The sequence below is a fragment of the Myotis lucifugus genome, unplaced genomic scaffold (assembly GCF_000147115.1).
Source record: "Myotis lucifugus unplaced genomic scaffold, Myoluc2.0 scaffold_319, whole genome shotgun sequence".
Lineage (NCBI taxonomy): Eukaryota > Metazoa > Chordata > Mammalia > Chiroptera > Vespertilionidae > Myotis > Myotis lucifugus.
The window spans coordinates 332,708-358,077 of NW_005871367.1; the positions used below are offsets into that span (position 1 = coordinate 332,708).

At 52.4% G+C, this 25,370-nt stretch overlaps 1 protein-coding gene across 1 annotated transcript in view; it reads right to left on the minus strand.

Annotated features, from left to right (window-relative positions):
• The window catches only part of ITGA9 (integrin subunit alpha 9), a 250,599-nt gene that overhangs the window by 186,953 nt on the left and 38,276 nt on the right, over positions 1–25,370 (minus strand). Inside the window, exons 12-16 of the mRNA XM_023764184.1 lie at positions 22,738–22,832; positions 18,590–18,680; positions 15,525–15,570; positions 10,586–10,740; positions 3,736–3,896 (exon numbers count right to left, since the gene is read on the minus strand). Of these exons, the coding sequence (XP_023619952.1) occupies positions 3,736–3,896; positions 10,586–10,740; positions 15,525–15,570; positions 18,590–18,680; positions 22,738–22,832 (548 nt within the window). The remainder of the gene's footprint in view (positions 1–3,735; positions 3,897–10,585; positions 10,741–15,524; positions 15,571–18,589; positions 18,681–22,737; positions 22,833–25,370) is intronic.

The following is a 25,370-nucleotide window of genomic DNA, read 5'->3' on the forward strand; positions in this document are numbered from 1 at the left end:
CCAGCCTTGCTGCCTGTCTCGGCCCCACAAGTGCCCTGGCCTCCACAGCTGTTTCTCCACATCTGGAGGAACGACAGGCCAGGCCAGCTGGGCCACACCGCAGACAGCCAGCCAGCTCATTAGCGCTCACCCTCACTGGCTTACTTGGCCATGACCAGGGTCCTCTGATAGGACCCAGACAATACTAGTAGAAACACACACACACACACACACACACACACTCACACACACACCTCTCCTTGTGGCAATAAGTTATCAGACACCTTGAGTGCTGCTTAACAAGGATGTTGCCTCAAACCATCAACGCCTTGGGGCTCATGCCTTTCTGATGTAGCTACCCACCCTCATCTCCCTGCATGAAAAAATGGTCAAGCAATAAACTATATCCGCATTTCGCCAGGTCCAAGTTCACTGCTGTTCCCTACTGTGACCCAGACAATCACAGGAAGGTCTACACCAGCTCTGCACTCCTGAGCCCTAGCCTCAGCCTCCACGTTCTAGGACCACCTCTCACTCTCTCCCCTCCTCAGCCACGTTTGCACTGAACGGAGAAGTGTGACACGTGGAGTGGGAGGCGATGGATAGGGTGCGCCTTCCAACAGGACGCCCAGTTAAATGTGAATTCAGGTAAACAACAGATACATTTTATTAAAATTTAGCTCTTTTTCGTTTTATTTCTCAATTACAGTTTGCATTCAGTATCGTTTTGTATGAGTTCCAAGGGTATGGTTAGAGACAATCCTATACTTTGCAAAGTGTTCCCCCTGGTACTGCCAGTACCCACCTGGTACTCTACACAGTCGTTACGATATTAGTAGTGACTTGATTCCCTGTGTTGTACTTTGCATCCTCATAACTATTTCAACAAATAAATTTTAATAGAGGTGTATCACATGCACTATTTGGGATGTACTTATACTAAAAAAAATTATTTGTTGTTTATCTGAAATGCAGCTTTAACCAGAAACCCTATAGTCTTATTTGCTAAATCTGGCTGCCCTGGATGTCAGGGAGTGGCAGGAGGAAGGCCTCTGGCCGCCCTGCTCTTCCTCAGGGAACCCTGGGAGGCTGCCTCTGGCCCGCACCTCAGGGTCGCTGTTCCCCGAGGGCACTCTGCAGAGGCCTGGTAAGGTCTGTGCGACCCTATCTCTCAGCCAAAGCAAGAAGCCCCAGAGCCCTGAAGGACAGCATGTGAGGGAAACCCAGCAGGAGGAAGTCCCAGGGAAGATGCCCCGCCTCCAGGAAGTACGGAGAGACCAAGCACAAGTACCTAAGACCAGGCCATGTTAGAATGTGAGCCTGTGTGAGCAGCCTCGCACCCCCAAGCCAAAGTGAAGTAACACCTAGAGGGGTAGGTGGCTGGTTGGCTTAACAGGAGCATGAACTGTTTTATTTGTTTATTTTTATAAGAGAAAACTTATTTAGAAAGTCACGGAGGTAGGAGTGAGCGGGGGAAGAAATGGGCTCAGCAAACAAGTTACTCGGGCAAAAGAAAGGGCCCTTAGAGCTTAGGAGAGGGAAGGGTATAGGTAACATGCCTTGGGGGAGGGGACGGATCCAGGGGGTGAAAGGCAAGGGTGTGCTCTGGGAGTGCCCAGTGCCGAGGAATGACCAGCCACTGACCCACAGGCAGAGGCAGAGGGCACAGGAGGTGGAAGGACCCCTGAGACCCAGACCATGTGGTAAGTGAAATGAATGTGGGCTTTGGAGTCTCACAGAGCCACTTGGTGTCCAATCAGATGAATACATTGACCGCTCTGTGTCTCAGTTTCAGCGTCTCTAAAATGGGCACGTTTACTTACCTTGAAAGGTGGTTGCAAGAATGAGACATCACATGATGAGTACACTTAAAGGACCTTGCATGGAGCCTGAACGCAGCAGGTGCTAAGCTTTATTATCATTTGATTTAGCTATATGTAATTGCCAATATTCTAACAGTCTTCTTGACTTACAAAAATGGCAACTTCATGTAGTGTAACCTAATATTATGAGCCAGTGGCTTTCTGACAACAGCAAAAATAGTCCACAGATTAAGGGTGAAGTGTCATTCTATTATTGCATTTGCCCAACCAAATGATAATGCTTACCTTCAGCTGCTGGGTCATCCATCCTGAGGGCTTTTAAGGGTGGGATGAACTGTTTTATAAATGGCTTTCACCCGGTCCTTAGGGCAGTGGGTCTGGGCAGGTCCCAGCACGAGTCCTGGCAGGAGACGTAACCCAGCCCCAATGAAAGGCCTCTCAGGGGCATGGACTCATGGGCTCTGGGCCCGGCCAAGTGCCATGGATGTGTGCCCCATTTCTCTATATACAGCCCAGAAACATCTAGAAGCAGCTGTTATTCTCCTGCTCTGGCACTTAGGGCAATAATAGAATGACACTTCATCCCTAATCTGTGGACTATTTTTGCGATCATCAGAAAGTCACTGGCTAATAATATTAGGTTAAACTACATGAAATTGCCATTTTTGTAAGTTAAGACTGTTAGAATATTGGCGATTACATATAGCCAAACCAAATAATAAGGATGCTTACTTAGCATCTGCTGTGTTCAGGCTCAATGCAAGGTTCTGTAAGTGTATTCATCATGTAATGTTTAATTCTTACAACCACCTTTCAAGGTAAGTATTACTGTGCCCATTTTATTTATTTATTTAAATATATTTTTATTGATATCAGAGAGGAAGGGAGAGGGAGAGAGAGAGAAACATCAATGATGAGAAATCATTGATCGGCTACCTCCTGCATGCCCCCCACTGGGGATTGAGCCCGCAACCCGGGGAATGTGCCCTTGACCGGAATGGAACCCAGGACCCTTTAGTCTGCAGGCTGATGCTCTATCCACTGAGCCAAACCAGCTAGGGCTACTGTGCCCATTTTAGAGTTGCAGAAACTGAGACACAGAGAAGTCAGCGTATTCATCTGACTGGACACCAACTGGGTCTGTGAGACTCCAAAGCCCACATTCATTTCACCTCCCATTTGGCCTGGATCACAGGGGTCCTCCCACCTCCTGCGCTCTCTGCCTGTGGGTCAGTGGCTGGTCATTCCTCAGCACTGGTCACAACCAAGATTCCCACCCTGACATCGCCTGCCTACGCAGGGCCCACTCTGTAGCTAATCAAAGGCTGGCCTCCTGAATTAGCAGCAAAGTGTATTTAACAAACAATTTCAAGAGGAGAAAAGCATTTGAGCATTTATTTAGAGTGAGAGGGGAAAGAAGCCAAAAAGAATGCACTCCTAAAATAAACAGAAAGTAATCCGGGGAGAAAAACCTAGTCCAAGGGAGAAAAATCTAGTCCAACCAGTTTTAAAACGCCTCACCCATGACTCTGAGCTAACACGTAGTGGACCACTGAGCAGGCATCAGGTGCGGTGCGATCCAGCATCACTGCAGACCCAGAAGCATGTGCTTCTGTGACTCTCCTCTGAGAAGATTACTGAGCCTCCTCGAGGGGAGAGGAAGAGAAACCTCCCAAAAGGCCAAGTCAAAGACCGAGGGGGTGACTGCTCTCCTGGCCCACCCACCACAACGCCCCTCGGGGACCGAGACCAGCACGATAATATAAATAAAGGGCTGTCAGACTCAAACTTTAAAACAAGAAGAAAGGAATGTTCTCCTGCTCGTGAAGATGCTGGACGCCAGAGCACGCGCAATGCACAACGAACGCAGCTCTCACAGCCCCACGCGCACATGTGCAGACCTCAAAGGCGGAGGATGCAAAGCAGGACTGACCTTCACGTGCGCCAGGTAGTGATGACACGTCTCCTGCATGTGCACCAGATGCAGCTTCTCCGAGACCTGGCCCACGGTCTCTCCCAGCAGCACAAAGTAGACCCGGGGCAGCTGGCTCTTTTCCTTTTTCGCCACATCCGCCGTCAGAACGTAATTCAGGCCTGCCGAGACATAAGGTCGCAATGTCAGGGAGGACAGACACACAGGGTCCAGCCAGCTCCACTCCTCCTCACAGGATCACGAGGGCATCTCAGACACCTAACCCTCCGCTGCCCAGGGGCCTGTTGCCTGGGCCTACACCTCCTCGGCGAGAAGCATACAGCCAGGTGCTGGCAGAATCCAGAGACGACCAGGGGCCCCGGCCTTCCTGCCGAGCCTCTGCGCATCACACTCCGTGGCTCCCCCCGATCTAAACCTCATGAACTATCAACTGAGCCACCAAGACCCGCGTCAACAATCCGCGGTGCTCAACGCGATCCGTGTCCTGCCAAGCAGACACCCCGTCGAACCCACAGAATAGCACTAGGAGCTGCTCAAAAGATCAGGCTGCCTGTAGGAGTGACTTCTACAAAGCAATGGGATCTATGCCCAACACCAGGGAGGAATTAGCCACTCATTTCCGACTCACATCGCAGACGCTAGGTTGTGCTCCGTCATCACTCCGTCCACTGGGTTGTGCACCACTGGGTACAGTCCGTGTGCCAGGCGCTGTGCGGGTGCAGGGGACACACTGGTGAACCACACAGACCAATCCCCTGTCCTCACAGAACTGACTCTCACGGAAACTCACACACAGTCTGAAGCCACATGCGGTAATCACACACTGTAGCGTGCCTACCATTTTAACAAAACCATGACCACCGTGGGGCATGTATGAGGTGCCCTCCTGCAGAGCAAAACTCATCACTTATAATGCCAGCTGGCAGAGCCTGCTATGACACAATCTGGGACTTCAAAAAAAAATGGTCCCAATAAAGAATGCACATTGGATGAACCCAAAAGGTTCCGCCTCTGTTATTTGAATCTGTTAGAAAATATAGGACAATGTGTTTTAGTAGGTAAATACGGCATTAGTATCAACAGGCCTATTTCCCTGCTCATCTGTACCAAAGAACCCCGTTTCAGAGGTCAGCCCCTTTGTACCACTTCATTTTTTAGCTGCTTTGTGGGAGATGACATTTGTAAAGTGAGAGAAAAGGAACTTTCTGTCCGTAAGCGACGATACGAGACTGCTGAGCAATGGGAAGGCAGACGACCCAGCCCCTGCCCCGGCCCCACCCCCCAGCCTCTTGGAAGCTGGGCTCTGGCATCCTCACACCCACGGGCACTGATGTTTGGGAGGCCAGGCACCCGGATGGCTCCAGCTTTGAATCCCATCACAGGGCTCAGCCACCAGGGAAGGCCTGGAGCAGGAGAGAGAGAGTGACCTGGGCTGGCACTCTGCAGCTGCCACCGGGCGTGTTTTTGATGCATTTAATGGTTTCCCTGGGCCTCTGCCATCTCAGGCGTCCTGCCAGGCCAAGCTGGCGGATTCCTGGGCAGCAAGGGCCAGTCTGCCCCAACTTGTTTCTTGCAGCAAACAGCTGATGTCCACGGCAAGGCTGGTCCCCGGGAGCGACCTGGGACCTAGATCATCCCGGGAGACACTATTAAGAGGAAAAGAATGCCTGTGGGAAAGTACTTCAGCAGAGAACACACAGGAGCCTGTGCAAGAGCAACACCCCGACTCCCTTGCCGACAACAGCGGAAAATGGGGTGCATGCGCAGGACGTCAAGCATTCAGGGCAATCCTAGGGACCACCTCGTCCAAACCCTCATTTTTCAGATGAGGAGTTGAGGCCTCAAAAGCGAACAAGACTTGCTCCAGGCCAGAGAGCCATGCACCTCAGGGTGGGATCTAGACCTCCCTAGTCTGCCATGCGGGCTACTCCTAACCACACGGGTTCTTGGTGCATTTCTTATACGGCTGACAAAAAACACACCTCGCATTTTTGAGTGCACAGCCAAACAAGCGCGAAGATCTAGAACTGAACTCCGGCCAATTTCCTTCTTACTGGTCACCACTGCTCTGAGCAACAGCCACACAGTAAGAAAGGACAAGTGTACGTGAAGTGAGCGTCCTAGTTCTGTTTAGCAAGATCGGAGCTAGCGGTGGGTGTCGACGATGGAAGAGGAGCCGGAGGCCTTGGCAAACCACCACTGTGGTGGTGGCAGCTGCCAACCGGGGCCTCTGGGCAGCCCCCTCCCTGGCCTTCCTCCCAGGTGACAGTGCTGTGGTGACCCTCCCTCGGGAAGGGTGACCATGCAGAGAACACAGGTTTGACCCATCTTGCCGGCAGCGAGCTGGCTGAGCTCAGAGAAAACCTGGGCGGAAATGAACGCAGGAAAACAGAGCGGATCACAGCAGGGCCCCACCCACATCCTCTTGGCTTTTCCCGCTTCTCTGCTGTCCAGCCTGCCTTGCCCCTGCCAGCACCTGCACCCCCTTTCCCAAGGGCTTTCTGGAGGCTCTGCCCAGGTGCAGGACAGGTCGGGGGCACCCCAGGGCTCCAGTGCCCAGAGCAGCCCTCAGGACGGCATGACCCAGCTCCCTCGCCCCTTGGGAGGGGTTACTCTGAGGGGCGCTCCACCCTCCCTCCCAGGGTCCCCCGCAGAATTCACCTCCAGCCCACGGTGGTGACGTGCTCAGCCACACACCTTCTGTGTGGCAGCTGTGATGATGGCTTGTGTGTCCACTCGACTGGGCCACGTACCCAGATACTTGGTCAGACACCAATTTGGATGCCACCGCAAAGGTGTTTTGTTTTTTCGGATGAGATTAACATTTAAATCAGTACAAAGTGAATAAAGCAGATTACCCTCCATAATGTGGGTGGGCCTCACCTAATCAGCTGAAGACCTAAAGCAAAAGAAGACTAAAGTTCCCCCGAAAAAGAAGGCATTCCGCTTCCAGAGCCACACATCCTCATGTTCTGTTTCTCCGGAGAACCCTGACGGGCGCCGCCGCCTTCCCTTCCTGTCTCACTGTCCCTCTTTCCTACTGGTGCTTCCTGGGGTCACCCTCCTGCATCAGCGACGCGCCCCCGAGTCCCTGACTCCAGGCTCTGCTTCTGGGAGGATCCGAATTTAAACGGGGCAAATCAGGAAAAGGGAATGAGCTCAGCTTTCAACACGTGCCAAGCACCGTGCTGGGCACTTGACAAAGACCAACTTTAGTCCGCAGAGCCCCATCTCACTGCAGAATCGCGGACGCCATCCATCCCTCTTGCGACTCAAGGGACGGGAGAAGCAGCTCAGAGACTGAGCCGAGGACCACAGCCGCGCCTGCTCAAGGCGGCACGTGGGCATGGCGGCACGGTCACCGGCCAGACTCTTCTCAAATGCTACAGCACACAGTCGCAGACAGACCCAATCCTCCAATTCCCCGAGCGCGAGCCTTCTGGAAGCTTTTCATCTTTAAGGATCGCCTACTTAGTGCTTCTCCTCGATTTAAAATTTACTTTGACGTTTTAAATTACACAAACAGAAGTTCCCTCCGTATCAAACTCTTTCTCCTAGAAGGAAGCGGCCCCCCAGGAGACGTAACGATGGAAACCCAGCCTGAGCGAGGAGGTCTCGGAGCAGCCAGGGTGGCAGGAAGACGTGCAGCCCATGCTGAAGCCCTGATCGTGGCTGGTAGTTTTCAACGGCACCCACCCCACGTGTGTCTGAAAGGGAGCCCCTAAGAAGGGGAGGAGACGTTGCGGAAGCAGCCAATCAGCCCGCTCGGTGAGGGCGCTGGGCCATGGGGGAGGGTGCCCTGCTGCAGGCAGCCCAGCCAGCCGCCCCCGGGAGGGGGCTGGTTCTGATTAGGACCCTCCCCAACAGCACCTCTCACGTCTGCAGGTTTGCCTCCTGGCAGCTTGTGTCCATGCCATGTCCAATGATGTCATATTGATGGAAAAGCTGATCAGCCCCAAGTACCGCTTCCAGCCGCCTCCTGCCCCTGCCCCCAGCTGGCTCCCCAGGGCCCCCCTGGGCCAGGAGGGGGCCAGCTGTCTCGCATCAGCCCTGGCTCTGGTCTCTCCCAGCAAGTTGACTCCTTCCCTTGTTCCGTCAAAACGTGGTTTCAGCGGTGAAATTCAACCCATGCATTCTCCTTCCAGTTACTCTGAGGTCCCCTCAGAGCAAGCATGTCAAACTCAAAGGCTAACACAGGCCCAATAAACGAGGCATGCGGCCCGCTGGCTGCGAGTTTGACATGCTTGCCTTAGGGTCTCCCAGGAGAGGAAGGGCAAGGATTTCCGCTTCCAAAGAATGAGTGGTGATTGTCACACCAGGCTGTCCCATTCTCATCGCACACGGATTTGCCTCATTAGCCCATCCCTGTACCCCTGGAGAAACTGGAAGGAGCTAAGACAAATGCACCCCAAAAGCCAGAGGAAGGGTGAGGGGTCAAGTCTCCCGGTTTCAACCCTATTTTTCTGCACTGGCTTGGATGACCGTGGGGCCCAGCTGCTGGTCTAGAGGGAGGGCAGGCACCCTGAGTGCTCCTGGCTTTGCCAGGCTGACTGAGAGCCAAGGAAGCACAGGTCGCAGAATCAGAGCACAAAACACAACCCCTTAGGGCTCATCCCGCCCTGGTTTTGCTCTAAGGACTCAGGTCAGAGGCCAGAATGACCGGCTCCTTCTCGGCCTCCAGAGACTGACAGGCAGGTGGAGGCTGCAGCGTGGCCAGCAGGGGTCAGGGACAGAGTCCTCGGGGGCAACGCATTCACCACCTTACTGATGGCATCCAGGAGGCCCCGAGGAGACACGGCCACTCCCCAAGCCAAGAACGAAGTGACTCATGAGACTTGGCGTGGGCAGACCTCTTGCTCGATGCAATACATCATAAACCCGTTCTTGAGGCTGTTGGAGCTCAGCGCTGTGTCTGCACCCCAACACTGAGCCAAGGGGCTGCCACTGAAGGGGCTCAGACACACCCAGAGGCAGCAGCGTCGGCTGTTTCTGTCTGGATCATCTGCCTCTCCCCGCCCTCGATCGCAAGCTCCGTGAGGACAGGACTTTGCCTGGCCTCTTCCCCGCTTTGCGCCCAGGACCAAGCATTTTTCAGAGCTTAATAAGGATCTGCTGATTGACTGACCCAGCAGGTGCTTCAGTAACTCCCTGGGACTGGACACCCACTGGGCTGGTTTTGGAAGCTGTCGTCTCTCAGCTCCAAACCTGTCCTTCTCACTCTGGGTGCCGGGATGGGGCTCGGCAAACCCATTTCCTCTTTGCCAGTCGCCCTCGGTGCGGCTCTGCCAAGATGGAGAGCTGGGGGGCAGGGGCTGCAAGGCTGGCGGAGGGAGAGGGGGCTCGCTCGGTCCTGCCTGCTTTCCATTCCCACCAGTTTAACCCCGCATCCGTTTTTCACAGCAGCTGGCTCCAACAGCAGTTGATTCAAGTTTCAGTTTCTCCCCACAGCCAGCCTCCCTGCACCCCCTCAGACACACCAGCAGCGCCAGCTAGCAGCCCCTCCTCCAAGCTTTAGGTCCTAGCTATGCAGGGGGCTCTTCTCCCAGCTTCTAGGTCCCCGAGAGAGTGGTCCCCCCAAGTGTAACCTTTTCCCTGGGTTCCCCTAGGTGACCAGAGGTGCTCAAAGCTAAGCCACCTGGAGGCTTGCTGGGCCCCACCCTCAGAGGGTCTCATTCAGTTACAATTTGCATTTCTAATAGGATCCCAGGTGCTGCTGCTGCACCTGGTCTGGAGACACCATCTGGTGCAGACCTAGCAGGGTGGCTACTTCCTGCAGTTACTGCCTGGGTCCTCTGTGACCTGCTGGACTGACCCCCAACGTTACACTCCCTTCGTGAGAATAACTGCTGTGGTTTCTGTCTTCCTGACTGGACCCTCCCCTGCGGAGCCAGGGCAGACTCACCCCTACAGCGACCCTCTAGAGTCCCCACAGTACGGCCAGAAGCCACAGCAGCCCCCAGGGCGTGACTAACCAGCTGGCCCTGAGCACTCCTGTGGCCACTGGGAGTCGTGGTTTTCCATTGCCAAAGCGGAGAGGGAAGAGGCGAGTGGAGTCCCTTCCCTGCGGTCCCCTCCCTGTGCGTATGCCTGAGCCCCACCAGAGACAAGGCAATAACACCAACTGCTGTGGCTCCCAAACCATCCCCCAGGGGGTGCTGCGGCCGAAGGTGGCGGCAGGTTGGTACCACTGAAGACACCACTCCGACCACTGTCCCAGAGGCCTAGCTCCCCACGGGTGCCTCTTTATCGCACAACCCAGGCTGCACTGCCCACAGGCAGCCCTTGCTGACACTCCCAGCCCTGGATATGCGGACTCCTGTGCTAGGCCTTCGTGGCCAAAACTACCACCACCACCACCACCACCACCACGGCTCCTCCACAGCCACCAGCGACGAGAATGGGGAAGGCTCATCATCGGAGGCCTGGGTGTGGCACTGAGCCGGCCTGCAGCACCGTCTGCTGGTCTAGGAGGAGGGCAGAGGATGCCCGGGGCCTGGACATCCCCCCACCTCGCCTCCATCTGAAAACCCGATCTTCCCGACGATGCAGAGCCAGGGGGGCTGCCTTCTATGCCCAACTCCAGAACCCCCACCGGAAGCTGGACCCACACAGCCACCTGACACGCCTCCTTCCACCTCCATTTCCACAATGGCTGCCTATTACCCTTCCCAACCTTTCCATAATGCCACTGCCCGCACGTTTCAGGGCAGATTTCTGCATGTCTCCCTCTACCAGGAAGATGGAGCTACGGTTCATTTTCCTGAACATCTGTGGCCTGCTGCCTGCAAAACCAGCCGGGAGGCGCAGCCAGCGGGAACTCGGAAACATCCCTGACTCGGTGGCTCATTACCGATTTCTCCGGGCACGTGCCTGCCGCGGAAGCGAAAGCAGGCGGTGACATTCAGGCAGTTCACGGGCTGCTGTCCGTCGCGACACTGGGGCGCCGTGATGTTGATGGAGACGGGGAGGAAGATGGACACGTCCACCGTGATGACCGGTCTCGCCCTGCGGGTCAAGAGAGGAAGGTGACTCAGTCGCGGGGACAAGCAGCTGCCAGAACCAGACAAGAACTAAACAGACGGGACAAATCCCAGGCCTTCAGCCCAGCACTTCACGTGTGAAGTCACCCAAGAGACAAGGGCCCGGATGCGCTGCCGGCACTTTTCTCTGGTTCTTCAGCTTACTTCCCAATAAATGAAGAACGGTTAGCTTCCCAACAAGAAAGGCAGGTTGGTTGTGAACAAAACACATCTGGATGAAGCCATAAACGGGCCCCCGGATGTTAAAATGCCACCACTGAGGTTCCGAGTTCCATTTCATTAGGAAGAAATGAGTATATCTGAGGAGTTGGACAGCCGATGGCACGACTCGAGAAACAGATGCACAATCGGGACCCCCCGGAGCCTTCACCGCCATTAGAAGCATGAATTGCGAAGTTCCAGGCCCGACCGGTGGGCCAGACCTCCCCCTTCAGTGACTCCCATCAATCCACTAAGTATTTTTTCCAAAAGACCTTGACTAAAGGCGTCCCAGCTGCTAACAGCAAAGCACTTTGGAGCTGATGGAACCAACCCGCCTGGCCTCAGTCAAATCCCATAAACATCCCCTCTCTTCACACGGACTCGGCCCGCCCCCCAGTGCTTGATGGATGGGCACCCCTGTTGTGACTCCCCAGAGCGGATCAGCCCATTGTGCTCTCCCGGCAAACATCTGCTCAGGGGCCGTTCACCTAAGCTGTGGCCTGACCTTCTCCTCCCCGCCAGGCCTCACAAAGAGACCTCTTCACCTCCACGGGGCCCTGGCCTTCGTGCACTGGGCTGACATAACAAGATTAAGGGGCATTCGCGGCTCGAGAACAATGACCTTCCTTGTGCACGGTGACCCCTCCAAGAGTGCCCAGGGGGACAAGACAGATGGGAACGAGGACCAACACCAGCTCTAAGGGAAGGAAGCCTGAAAGGAAACTCGGAGAAAGAAGGGAGCCGGGGGACACGCGGTACAGATGGGGACAGGGGATTTCACTGCGGCCACCGCTGCCAGGAGACAGGGGCCGAGAGCAACAGTGTGACAAGGACAAGGGAACTGTGGGGCTCCTGGGGCAAACCCAGCTGCAGGACTAACGGAAGGCAGGCAACAGCACTGCCCGAGAGAAATCCAGTATCCTGGCCTTCCAGTGTTGTTCTGGGCTCGTCCTTAGAGGATGCTAGAAACAGCTTCTCCTGGTCACAGTGTCTACAGCCCCCCTGGCCCTTCACGGCCAGCTCAGGGGTTCCCCTCCCTTCCTTAGCAACCCCTCCCTTCCTTAGCAACCCTGGCAGTTGATGCCCACCCCTGCTGTGGTCTCTGTGTGCACATACTAATGAAGGTGCAGGCCCCCCAGTGGCTGGGATCCTGGCGAATTCACTCCGATGGTCTCAGGACAGTAACTGTCTGAAAGCCCTTGATAAATGGCTGCAAACTGTACTCCATTATTTCAAAAGGGATTAAAAGCCCAGGAAAAGAACAGGAAAGCCCAAAGTTTCACAAAACCGACAGAGGTCCCTGGGAGAGCAGGTCTACACCCTGGGGGAGCCCTTCCCTGCCCAGACTGTGAACTTGGTGCTCTGGGTCCCAAGCCTGACTCTGCCCGTATGCGAGACTGATGACCTCTCTTTCAGATTCTCATCTGTTCGGCAAGGTAGTAGTACTGACCCGTGGGGTTCTCATGAGAACTCCGTGAATTAGTGCCTGTGAAATGCTTAGAACGGGGCCTAATCTCATCGTATATGTCCTAGTCATCAGAGAAAAGAAAAGCCAGTGCCCTGCCAGCATGGCTCACTGGTTGAGCGTCGACCTATGAACCAGGAGGTCACAGTTTGATTCCCAGTCAGGGCACATGCCCAGATTGTGAGCTGGATCCCCAATGTGGGGCATGCAGGAGGCAGCTGATCAATGATTCTCTCTCATCCCTGATGTTTCTCTCTCTCTCTCCCTTCTTCTCTGAAATCAATAAAAATATATTTTTTAAAAAAGAAAGAGATAATCTGCTGCTGACTTCCTTTCTGCCAACTGAGCTAAACAAATGTGAGCGCTGCAAGGAATCGGAAATAGAGGAAGCAATCATTTGATAGCCTTATTTTGAAACATACCTCCAATCACTCTACAGTTAGACTTCCACAACCCAGGGCTCATGGAATATCACAGAAAATACCCCAAGAAACAGAAAGATACTGGTTGCTGAAGGTAAATTTGCAATGAAAATTATAAACTACATGAAGGAACACCATGGAGGAGTGAGTACATTTAACAGATGTGAGAACTGGCATCCAAAGAATAACAGAAGCAGTTTAAAGAACAATAGTACGTTTGCTTAACGTTATTAAGAAATTAAGAGATAGATCATAAGGAAAGATTAACCGACAGGATGGAAAGAACGAAAAGATAACGCGTATCTGAGCTCCAGAGGAAGGACTAAAGAGAATGAGAGAAGGGATCATTGAAAAAATAATGGGTTCACATTTTCTGAAATAAATGAAAGGTACACATCTTCTGATTTTTAGTAAAGTCTGAAAAAAAAAAAAGGAAAGAAAGAAAGAAAGAAAAGAAAAGCCAGCCCCTCCCATCATCCCAGGGGCCACCTGGGACATCTGGTTCCTCCCCTCACGGCAGAGATTTGCAGAAGGCGAGGTGAACAGGAAACAGAAGTCAGCGGGCCAGACAAAATGATGAAAGTTGTTCAAACAGAATCCTTTGAAATGACCCGCGAGGACCTTCCCGGGCACATCTCTCTCCAACATCAGTTCCCTCCAACCTTTGTGTTCCAGCTCCAAGTATTGTTTTTGGACCCGGCAGAGCCCAGAAATCTTTCATGGGCCTCTCTGATCACTTCCTCTGCCTCAATGGCATCACACCAGCCGCCTATCGTCCCGCCACAGGACCTGGCCTCCCCAGCTAATCGGAGAGAACAAACTTCCTGAGGGCAGAGCTGGCCCTGCCCGCACTCCTGTGGGCGGGAGGCTGGGCTGCCCGGGGGCCAGCCTTGGAGATGAAAGCAGAGGGGCACCTCAGGACAGCCATGCACATGTTCCCGAGATTTTATTTGGGGGGAAGCTGGTGGCTGGAATTCTTCCCGATGGCTGGCAGTCGTAGCTCACGTCCAGGTGAGGAAGGAAGCCAGGCAGTGACCCCGAGGTCACTGCTGCTGGAGGGGCAGAGATGGGTGGACAGAAAGAGCCTGAATGGCTGGGGAAGACGCCAGCCTGCCAAACCTGCCCCAAAGCCATCCACATCAGTGAGGTTTTCTCCAAGCTCAGCCCAAGGCACCCCTCACCCGCCCCCTCCCCTGCCCCCGAGGACTCTCCATGAGGACACGCACATTTGTGGGGGGTTCCTGGCCCTCCTCCCTTCTCTGGTCCCACCAAACCCTGAGGTAACTCCCAGTCTACCTAACGTGCCCATCAGCTAGGTCATGACTAGGACACACTTAGCACCTTCCAACATTGAGGGGCTGCTACATAGGAGACAGGGAACCAAGAAGCAGACTCAGAGGGAGGCAGATGTAACCTAATTTATGTCAGAATTGCTCGTATGTATTGAGCACTGAGATTAGGCTCCGTTCTAAGTGTTTCACAGGCACTAATTCCCGGAGTTCTCATGAGAACCCCAGGGGTCGGTACTACTACCTTGCTGAACAGATGAGAATCTGAGAGGTCAGCAGACTCACATACAGGCAGAGTCTGGCTTGGGACCCAGAACACCAGACCCCCGGGTTCACACTCTCAGCCTCAGGGGGATTCTGCCTCTTCAAAGTATTTGGGGTTCCCCGGGCGTTAGCTGTACCCTCAGAATCTGAAGGCACTGCTGCATGAGAGGGACCTGGGGTGAGGAACCACATGGCCCCTGGGACCCCTTCCAGCTCTGAGATCCTACTCGCCTATTTTAGAACGTTCTGCCATCGGGTTATTAACAAAACCTACGAGTTGGCTCCCACTCCAAAGTGTAATTCTGCCTGCTCTGACTCATGCAGACAGAAATGCTTGGAGATGGTTCATGGGTGGGATGGCGGCCCACGGGCCTCTGTAGGGGAGAAGCAGGCTGCCTGGGCCCCGGCCCACGTCCCTCAGCTCCACTGCTACCAGGGAATGATGTGCTGTCCCTTGGGCAGAAGGCTCCTGGTCCCTGGGGGTGGGGAATGATGAGGCGAGGAAGGGAGGATGCAGGGTGTGAGGTGAAGACATGGGACAGGACAGCGCTTCCCGGGCCCCTGAGTGTCACGGCACCCACAGGAACGATCGTAGGAGCACAGCGTCTGAACGAAAGGGGAAAAGGGTCGTTCATGGCTAAACGCAAAACCCCTATGGCCCAGGATGCCGTAGACTCTGCCTAGGAGCTCCAAGGATGCTCTCTCTCACACCTGTAAGCCACTGCAGGCCCACCAGCTGGAAACCCTGCGACAGAGAATAACAGGAAAGGTAGCAGTGGCCCTGGCCGGCGCGCTCAGTTGGTTAGAGCATCCTCCCAATACACCAAGGTTGCAGGTTCGATCCCCGGTCAGGGCTCATACAAGAATCAACCCATGAAGGCAAAAATAAGTGGAACGACAGACTAATGCTTCTCTCACTCTCAAATCAATAAACTAAAATATTTTTTAAAAGAAAGGGAGCATTCCCACGGACTAAGCACCTCCACCCGCAAGGAGCAGGACAGAGGGAATTGTGGCTAATGGTGAATGACTCCTCCAAGTCCCCCCCACCAATCCCTCCCCTCACCCACGAAGAATGTAATCCAAGAAGCAAGAGGGAACATCTCACCTTAGAAGAACCACGCTGTCGGACATGAAGGCTCCAATAGTTACATCTGAAAGCCAGAAACATGCAGATTTAGAAACTTGCTGAGGCCTATCCCCTCTACCCCAAGGCTCTCCACAGCAATGGGGCCTGGCCGCGAGGTCGGGCCGCTGATGGCCAGCCTCTGGGCTCCAGAACGGTCCTGTCAGAGCCACACGGGCCCGTACGGCAGCCAATCACCAGGTGTGGCCGTGGAGCCCTTTGGAATGTGGCTGGTCTGCACCGAGATGTGTTGTGAGTGTAAAATCCAGACCGATTTCAAAGACCTCGTTCAAAAGAACAGGCACCTCCTTAATTTCCATATTGACTATATGTTAAAATGATAATACACTGGATATACTGGGCCAAATAAAATGTTATTGAAATTAATTCCACCTGTTCTTTTATGTGGCTACTAGAATATTTTAAATTACATATGTGGGTCACATTATATTTCTTTTGGGTATCCATGAATGAAAGAGAGGTCTACCTGGAATTACATGATCTTGGAGAAAGCCCCGAGTTCTGCGGAACATGTGACTCATTTCCACTGCCCCCCTCACTCTCTGCCACCCCAGAGTCGCTCAGCATCCTTGTCTGAACAACGGAGACAATTATCCTACGTCTTCTTCAAAAGCCGGTAACATTTTCGGAAAATATGCATTCAATATTTGTCAAACATAATATTAAATGTGTTCGATGTACTATTTATGAAGTACTTAAATATGTATTAAATATAATATAGGAAATCGATATTTAATTCAGAAAATACTTGGTAAACTACACACCAAAACACAAGTGTTAGCTGGCAGTGTTTATTCTAAATAACTTTAATTTAGGAAGCATTCACTCGCCCAACAGCTCTCTGCCTTTCTTCCCGTCTCATATAAGCCCTCAGCCCTGGGGTTCCCATTACTCCTCCGCAGAACCCAGCATCTGAGTCCAAGAGCCTGAAGCCCTACGTCTATCCAACACCCTCACTGGGGGAAAAACAAAGAGCAAATCCACGAACTGTGTTGCTGCTGAAATGTTTGCGGTTGGGTACGCTAGCTCGTTTTGTTATTTTCCAACCGTCTTTTCAAATTGATTGAATATCTGAAAATCAAAGAACCCGATCAACTGGCCGTTTCGTTTATGAAAAATGCAAGCTAGAGTCAGATTCCTCGTGAAGCATTAACACACCTGCTCAGCACGCATTTATAGAGAAGCAGGCTAGGTCCTCGCCCACCACAGTGTGGTCCCTGCCAGTCCCTTCAGTTCTCTGAGGCTCAGTATCCTTGACTGTAAAGTGGGAGGGGAAGGGGAGCGGAGGATACCCCCATCTCCACCTACCTACAGGGGTTATTAAAAGATGCCCATTGCATGTGGAAGCATTTTGCATATATTAAAGTGCTAAACTGTAGTAAGGCATTATTTAGGGATGGCCACAAATTGCCAGGGACAAGAACTGCTCTCTCAAACTGAAAAAGGCCCATGAGGCTCTACAGGGACAGCAACGTCCACACTGACCCTTTCCTATCCACACTCCTCCTGGCTCTGTACCGTTGCGAGGGATGCTCACAACCTTGGAAGAAACTACAGAACTCGGTGCCCTCCTACAGGATTTCATTACTTCTCCCAGGTCCTCCTGAAGCACTCTCGTGGAAAGAAACATCTTCTCTAGGTAGATAGCAGGATGACCTACAGTTTCAGGGAAATTTTTTCTGAATTCCACGATGATTTTGGATTTTTAAAATTCTGATCTCTGTTTCCCTACCTCATCCCACTCCATCCCCTTCAAACACCTGAATCAGGTATCACTTGGGACTGGGGTTTGAAAATCCTACATTTTTATTCAATTTGCTTCAACCACCGCAAGGCATTGACTCTGAAGACGAGCCAGCCAGCCAGCCAGCCAGCCTGAACGGGGAAGGTCTGCTTTGTTCGCCAACGGTTTTCTTTTTGCTCAAAATCTTTCAATAATTTTCATGCAGGGGGAGGGATGCTACTCAGTCCCTTTTCCCCTCTCGAGAGTAAGAAAATTCTGACTATGATTAAATAATATCAAGGAAGCCCTGAACGGTGTGTCTCAGTGCTTGAGTGTCATCCCGTGTACCAAAAGGTCACTTGTTCGATTCCCGGTCAGGGCACCTACCCAGGTTGCGGATCTGATCCCAGGTCTGGGTGAGAGCAGGAGGCAACCGATCAATGTTTCTCTCTGACACCAATGTTTCTCCCTCTCCTCTCTCTCACCCTTCATCTCTCCCTAAAATCAATAAAAAACATATTTTAAAAAATAATATCAAGGAAAACATAAGGTTTCACTATTTATAATTTTTAATGTAGATGTGCTTTTTTTTTTTCTTCATGAGAAAGACTGGCAGCCACAGAATTCACTGTAAAATCCACCCACCTGCTGCTTCTACTCTTCAGAGTAGGTCATTTAAAAAAAACCCCAAAATGCCCTGCGGACGTGGCTCAGTGGTTGAGCATTGACCTACAAACCAGGGGGTCATGGTTCAATTCCCAGTCAGGGTACATGCCCACGTGTGGACTCGACCACTTGGGGTCGTGCAAGAGGCAGCCATTCAATGATTCTCATCATTGATGTTTCTCTCTCTCTCTCTCCCTCTCCCTTCCTCTCTGAAATCAATAAAAAACATATTAAAAAAAATAAAAAACCCCAAAAGAGACTTCCACATTTTCACCTTAAAATCAAACACCAGGCCGAACACCCCCTGCTAAGGGTGTGAATTTTCCTAATCCTAAAGAGATGTAACCACGCTACCTCATGCATTTTTCCTTCGTGTATCTCAGTGGTTCTCAACCTTCCTAATGCCGAGACCCTTTAATACAGTTCCTCATGTTGTGGTGACCCCCAATTTCATTGTTACAAATTGAACATAATTAAAGCATAGTGATTAATCACAAAAACAATGTGTGATTATATATGTGTTTTCTGATGGTCTTAGGCGACCCCTGTGAAAGGGTCGTTCAACCCCCAAAGGGGTCGCGACCCACAGGTTGAGAACCGCTGGTGTATCTCATCTGCTTTAAGGGAAATCGCTTACCGGGATAGCCGTTCCCATCCATGTCGATGCCTCCTGACATGGACTGCCCGAACATCCGCAGGACTGGGCTGATCTTCCGCCCGGACAGTTTCTGAAACAGACAACAGGGACACTGAGTCGCCGGAAAGGAGCACAGTCCCGGATAAGCCCCGTGAATGTTTTAGCCCAGCTTCCGAGGACACCTGGTCTTGACTTTGTTGAAAGAAAAGCTTAAAGAAAAGGAGTCCTGATTTGATCAGGGAGTCTTTGGCAGGCAGCTAAAGACCACACACTCCTTTACTATTCCTTGCCTTCGCCAGATGCCATGATTTACATTTGTTTCTAAGTTCGGGGCTAACGAAAGAGCTACCCAGCCCAGTGTGTTGATGTTTTGACATGTTCAGTGAAGTGTGAAGTGGATAATGTGCGGCTGCCCTTTCTAATGAAGGTTCTGTGTCGTGTTTACACGGGGAGAGCTGGCTGAAATTCTAAGAACATACTTTCCCTTATATCACCCTTCCCAAACATGTAACTAACCATGTTACACTCCTCCCCTAAGCGGTACACGTTGGAGTCTTTCCCTAGGCGGACAGGCAAGGCGCATGTCTAGATGGACCAGCCGGCCACGAGCGACCGCCTGTCCATGCAGCCAACCAGAAGATGTGCAGGCTCCTGAGCTCCCCTGACAGGGTGAAGCAGCTTTACCTCGGAAATCTAGAACTCCAAGGCCCTGGACCTCCCATGCACTGTAGGAAACCCCCCAAATTCGCTGGAGCCTCCTCCCTGGAGGGCAGCTCTCAACCAACCATTCAGAGTTCATGGCCCGACCAACGCCAGGCACTCTAGCATCTGTGCTCTTGACTCATCATTCATCACCGTATGTTCACACGGTGGATCAAGATGATCTGCTGATAAGCAACCTTCGTCATACATCGACCTTTGTGGGGCTGAGCTTCCTGAATCAAAAGAGTCCTATCTTCTGGCATCTGACCCGTCCCACCTTCTCTGTCTATACAGTCTCCTTGCGGAGGCTCAGTCCATGATACCCTCATGGTAGGTGACAAGAGAAATGCTTTGTTTTCATGCCACGCAGCAAAATCCTCGTCAGAACCAGGCACACAGATGCCCAGGGGCTCCCTGTGGGCTTTCTCCCCTTACCTTTGTCCTTACTGGGCCAGCCTCCAGAAAAGTCACGAGGCCGGGGGAGGGGAGTTTCTATAGGATCTACAGGTGGACACTAGGCCAAGGCCATTCCCTGCTACAAATAGCCCTCCACTCGCCATCTCCAGTGAGGCCATCCAGCAGGAGATGAGCGAGCAGCAACGTACAAGTCAGAACCCTGTCGGAAGCACTGAAGACATGTGTCTGGCTCCCAGGCACAGTCCGCATCCCACATGGCGCTGTGTAAACAAATGTGGATGGACGCCACATCTTGAAGCCGACCACCTCGCTCTGAGGTCCACCAGCGCCGGCGGCAGCCTGCCCTCCCTTTGCCTGTCTGAGGTCTGCTCGGCCGGGGCGCGGGGGAAGAGCGGAGGGGTGGTCCGCTCGGGGGTGGCGATGCAGGCTGACGTTCTCCCGCAGACATCTGCAGGCCATTAGGCCAGAAAGCCAGGAAGACGCGTCTGCTCGGTGCTAATAACTCTAAATGAAAACCAGGAGCCCCACCAGGTTTGTCGACAGTGTCCTCCGGGCAGGAGAGAGGGGAGAGATCGCAGGGGCCGCCCTAACACGCCCAGGGGGCTGTGGAACCCAGAGAGGCACGCAAGGATCTAAAATCAACCCTTTTCACGGGGCCCCGGAGAAAGAGGAACGAGCGACGTGGAAGAACTTGACTCCGATCGCACAATTTACCCAGCAGAAATAATACCGAGCCGGGCCAAGGAAAAGCGCCTGCCTCGCCCGGGGTTGTTTCTGATTTCCTCCCCGAGTTCGCCCACACAATGCCCGCTCTGTCCGGACCTGGGGCCCGGAGAATCTGTCATGAGAGGGTTTTAGTTTCCTTTCTCAATCCCTGACCTTATCACATCCATAGGAGCAGCTCGGAAAAGTCTAATCATAGTTGTTTCTTTCTTTCTTTCTTTTTTTTCTAAGAGCCCCAAACGACTTCTCTTTGTCAACGTTAACGAGCCAACCTGCTGACAAAGGCCGGCCGGGCCCAGCTGCTGATCCCCGCTTCCTACTGCAGGCACCACGCTGACCACACATTTAGACGTCAGCTGCCTGCCTGCAGGATTCCGCCCAGCAACGGAACAAAACACTGGAGCGAGGGGGAGGGGGCCCTCGCAGGTTGCCTCCCCGTGTGGCTGGCTTCCGAGGTCCGGGAACAAGCTTCCAGAAGGATGCGTGGAGAGTGACCCCGGGCGGTCGGCTGGCCGAGGACGGGGCTCCCGGGATGATGGTCAGCTCCTCAGCAGGAAGACCACAGGGGCTGCCACGACAGCGCTCTCGAGTTGAGAAAGACACCACGGATCCTAAACCAACACTCTTCAAGGTGAACTCAAGAAAGAGGAATGAGTTCCGGGGCAATGTGCAAGAACCCTCAGCTTGTCGCCCCCCAGGGAAGGGTGCCCCCCACTCAGACTAGAGCAGCCCTGGTGATGCGCATGGGACCCCCAACTGTGACTGCAGCCCTCTCCCTTCGCTATGTTGGCAGAATCCCCTAAGAGCGTATTCCCACCATCCGTGGTTCTTTTCTGATAAAACGTGGAAGATCCGTGTGGATAAAGGCCCCTTGGAGCACGTACGTCTCACAGCGAAGTTTCCACATTCCTACGTTTTCCCACTGGGCTTCCGCCAGGGGTCCTTCCTCCGACGTGCAGCGGAGGGTGGTGAGTACAACGAAAGGTTTGGGAGTCGGACTGGCAGTTTCGATGGCCTTGTTGCCACATGTTGGGCAAGTTAAAGAACCTCCCTGGGCCACAGTCACCCCACAAATAAAAGGTGGGTGATAAAAGTACTCATCTGGGACACAAGAAACGGGGGGGTAGGGGAGGCCGGGGGAAGGTCAAGCGGGAAAAAAAAGGAGACATATGTACTACTCTTTGTAATATTTTAAGCAATAAAAAAAAAAATACTCGTCGCGCATGGCTGTTAGGAGGATTCAAGGTAAGAGGCAGAGCTGTCCCTCCACACGGTATCTGCCCCCCGGAGCCTGACGCCCCACTGGCAGCGACCCTCGGCCCGTAAGCAGCCAACTTCTAGTGCAGCAAGAAGAACAACTATGAATGTACAAGCTGACCTCCCAGGACGTACTGCCTCTAAAAATCAACTTGTAAAGTCTGTTTTTCCCTTACCTAGGAACTTCAGGACGGGAGCCGGTTTTGGTATTTTACTACCATTTCATTTTATGGAACATTTATAGAACCTTGTATAAAAGCAAGGCTCCGTGCAACACTGTGTTTCCTTAGCCATAATCCTCTTCGCGATGAGAAATATAAGCATGAGCAGGAAGGCGGGAGCGCATAATAAGCGCTCGATAAGTCAGTATTTGCTGATGGGGAATTTCTCCGTTTGGGCTCCGTCCCTCCCTGTCCCTGACCCGCCGGGAGCACGCCGCAGGCCTGGGCCCCTCTCCGCACAGACATCCTGGCGGTGCTGCTGCCCAGAGCACCACTTCCTGTTTCCCAGGGGCTGGGCTCGGCACCATCAGCAAGTTTGAACACCAAGCTGATATGACAAAAAAACTGAACTCACCACTTCCATGTTCCCCAGTCTGGGGCACGAGGCCAGAGCGTAAGCCGCTTCTCGTGCCCGTGCCAAATGGGACAACAGCCCTGTGACGGCTTTCAGGTCCCTCCTCCGTGGGTCACAGTCTTTCTAGATCATGTTTTACAACAGATCCTTCAGCTTTAGCACAGACGGTTGACAAAGGAGTAACAACAAGAACAACAACAAAGAAAGCCTCCCCTTAAATCAATCGCTCTAACTCTGGGTAAGAATTTGGACATGATCTTGTGTCGGCAGAATGCACCCCTCAATGTCAGCCAACTCTGGAGTCTATAAATGTCTTGCTCTCTCATCAGCAGTACCCATCGTCTGTGCCTTTCATTAGAGGGTGGCACGGCCAAGGGCGGGAGCGAAGTTGTCGGCGCCTCTGGCCCCCAGGGTGTGGCACAGAGGAAAGTGGAATGAATGGATGAACAAACAGTTCCCTCTCCCACCATTACCATCGAGTACTGCGGGACTATCCCGTCGGCGTCCCCGTGGTAGATGTAGACGGCGCCCGAGAAGTCGTCCTCCATGGGCGCGCCGACGGCCACGTCTGAGGGGAGAGAAACAGCTGCCGTGAGAAAAGCCACGTGGAATAACCTAAGAGCGGATTCCCTCATTCCTGCCATCATGTCTGAGTCCCCCCAAACCAAAAATGTCTCGGCTGTTGCTTGTTCAAGCATCCACTCAGGCACATAATCTCTCAGCAGGAAAAAAAAAAAAAGTCGAAAGAAAATGATAGGAGGTGGGAAGAGTTTAATTCCGGGAAAGCTCCTAGCTCAGGGGTGGGCAACTCCTGGCACGCGTGCCAAACATGGCACGCCAGTCACTTTTGCTGGCACGCCAAACCCTCTCTTATAATCTCCCATTGACATTTTTTTCTTAATATCGACTTTTTTATTTTTCAGATAAATTCAGTGTAGGTGCATCTTAGATAAATAATTTTACATAACAAGTTATCTTAAAGACCATAGACATGGCTGACTTGGAAATGCAGTTGATTGAATTTCAGATTAGCTCAATTTGGAAGCAGAAATGTATTGACCTTAGAGTTGACTTGGAAAACATTGAAAAAAAGCAATTAGAGACAGGAGTACCAGAGAGAAGTGTGGAAAACGAACTATTGAGGACTTGGAATGCCATTCCAGAAAATTTTTTCTGTTTAAAAAACTTTGCAACAGCGTTACTCTCCATGTTTTCATACACATACGCTTGTGAATCTTTGTTCTCAGTGATAAATTTTGTTAAGCCTCGTAATAGGAGTAGCCTGACGGATGAAAGTAGTAGCTCGTGCATATCTCTGAAGGTCACGAAATATAAACCTGATGTAAAATCTCTGTCATCAGTGATGCAGCAGCAAAAGTCCCACTGATAATATCAAACGGAGTCATAAAGTTTTCTGTCGGACTATCAGTGTACATGTATACATTAAAAAATAAATGTATTTTTCATCATCATATACTGTGTTTTTGTCGCTTGAATGAATTTTATTATTTCTTCAAGGTTCTTCACATACGTACACCTTAAGAGATATCAAGTAGGTGTAACATGTTCTCAAAAAATTAGGGTTGGCACGCAGAAGAATTTTGAGTCAGAGATTTTGCTGGTTTTGGCACGCACTCACAAAAAGGTTGCCCACCCCTGTCCTAGCTCATTCTCTTAGGGAGAAAAATATCACTGAGCCACCCAAAAGAAGAAATACAAAGATAAACCTCTGGCCCAATTCCCATCCGCCAGAGGGGGGAATTCTATAGACAATGGTTACTGCATAGAGAAAGCCAACTCTAGCCCTAGGTGGTTTGGCTCAGTGGATAGAACATTGGACTGCAGACTGAAGGGTCCCGGGTTCGATTCCCGGTCAGGGCATAGGCCTGGGTTACTGGCTCAGCCCCTTGTGTGGGGCGGGCAGGAGGCAGCCAGTCAGTGATTCTCTCTCATCATTGATGTTTCTCTCTCTCCCTCTTTGAATCAATAAAAATATATTTTTTTAAAAAAGTCAACTCTATTCCTGGATAAGGAAATGTATACAATGGCATTTGCTTCACACACAGAAAAAAACTGACACTATTCTCACAAACTGACAATTCCTGGAACGAAGCCTAGATCTTCCTTATTTTTTGCCCTTTGCTTTTAACGAAAGTCATGTGTCTGCAGAAGTGAGGTCAAGGGTGAGAGGCGTGCAGCCACGTGACCTCCAGTGGCGATCCCCCGCTTTTGAACGAAGGCCTCTCGGGCCAGTGGTGTGAGGGCATCCAAGCAGCCTGGCCTGAAGCAAGAGCGGTCCCCAGTCCCTCTTCCACCTCGCCCATCGCCCAGTGACATGGCTCCCGTAGGTCCTGATGTCTGACATCTGCCTCTACAGGGAGGGGAGGAGGTTCTGAACAGGCCAGAGAGAGAGGCCACATCCGGGAAGGACAACTGCTGTCCAAACAGAACTGCACATTCGGTATCCCCAACCCCCAACAATGAAAACTTATTCAAAAGTCAGTTCAACCCGACCGGTGTGGCTCAGTGGTTGAGCGTCGACCTATGAACCAGGAGGTCTTGGTTCGATTCTCAGCAGGGCACACGCCCAGGGGTGGGCTCGATCCCCAGTGTGGGACGTGCAGGAGGCAGCCGATCAATGATTCTCTCTCATCACGGATGCTTCTATCTCTCTCTCCCTCTCCCTTCCTCTCTGAAATCAATAAAAATATATTTTTTAAAAAGTCAGTCCAGCATGCTGTGACTATCAGGGGAGAGAATGTCAAACTCTCGCCTTGCTCATTTCACGAACAACGCGGTAGAGCCCTGTGGAGCCTCAGAGGCTCGGAAACAAGATGTATCTGCGGCAGGAGGAAGCTGGCTTGAGCTCCTCTGCCATCCGAAGCCCCAGTGGACCGCCCCCAAGGTTCACTGGCCCCATAATCACATAGCAAAGCACACGGAGCTGATCAGACGGGACTCCTGCAAAGCCCACGCCCGTGGGCTCAGAGCTCAGCCCTGAGTGCCCGCACAGAGAGCATCTTCTCTCAGGGGGCCCTCTCCCCCCGTGGGCAGGTAGATCCAGGAGCGCATCACGCGTGGGCCAGGTTGGAAGGCAGGGGGCAGG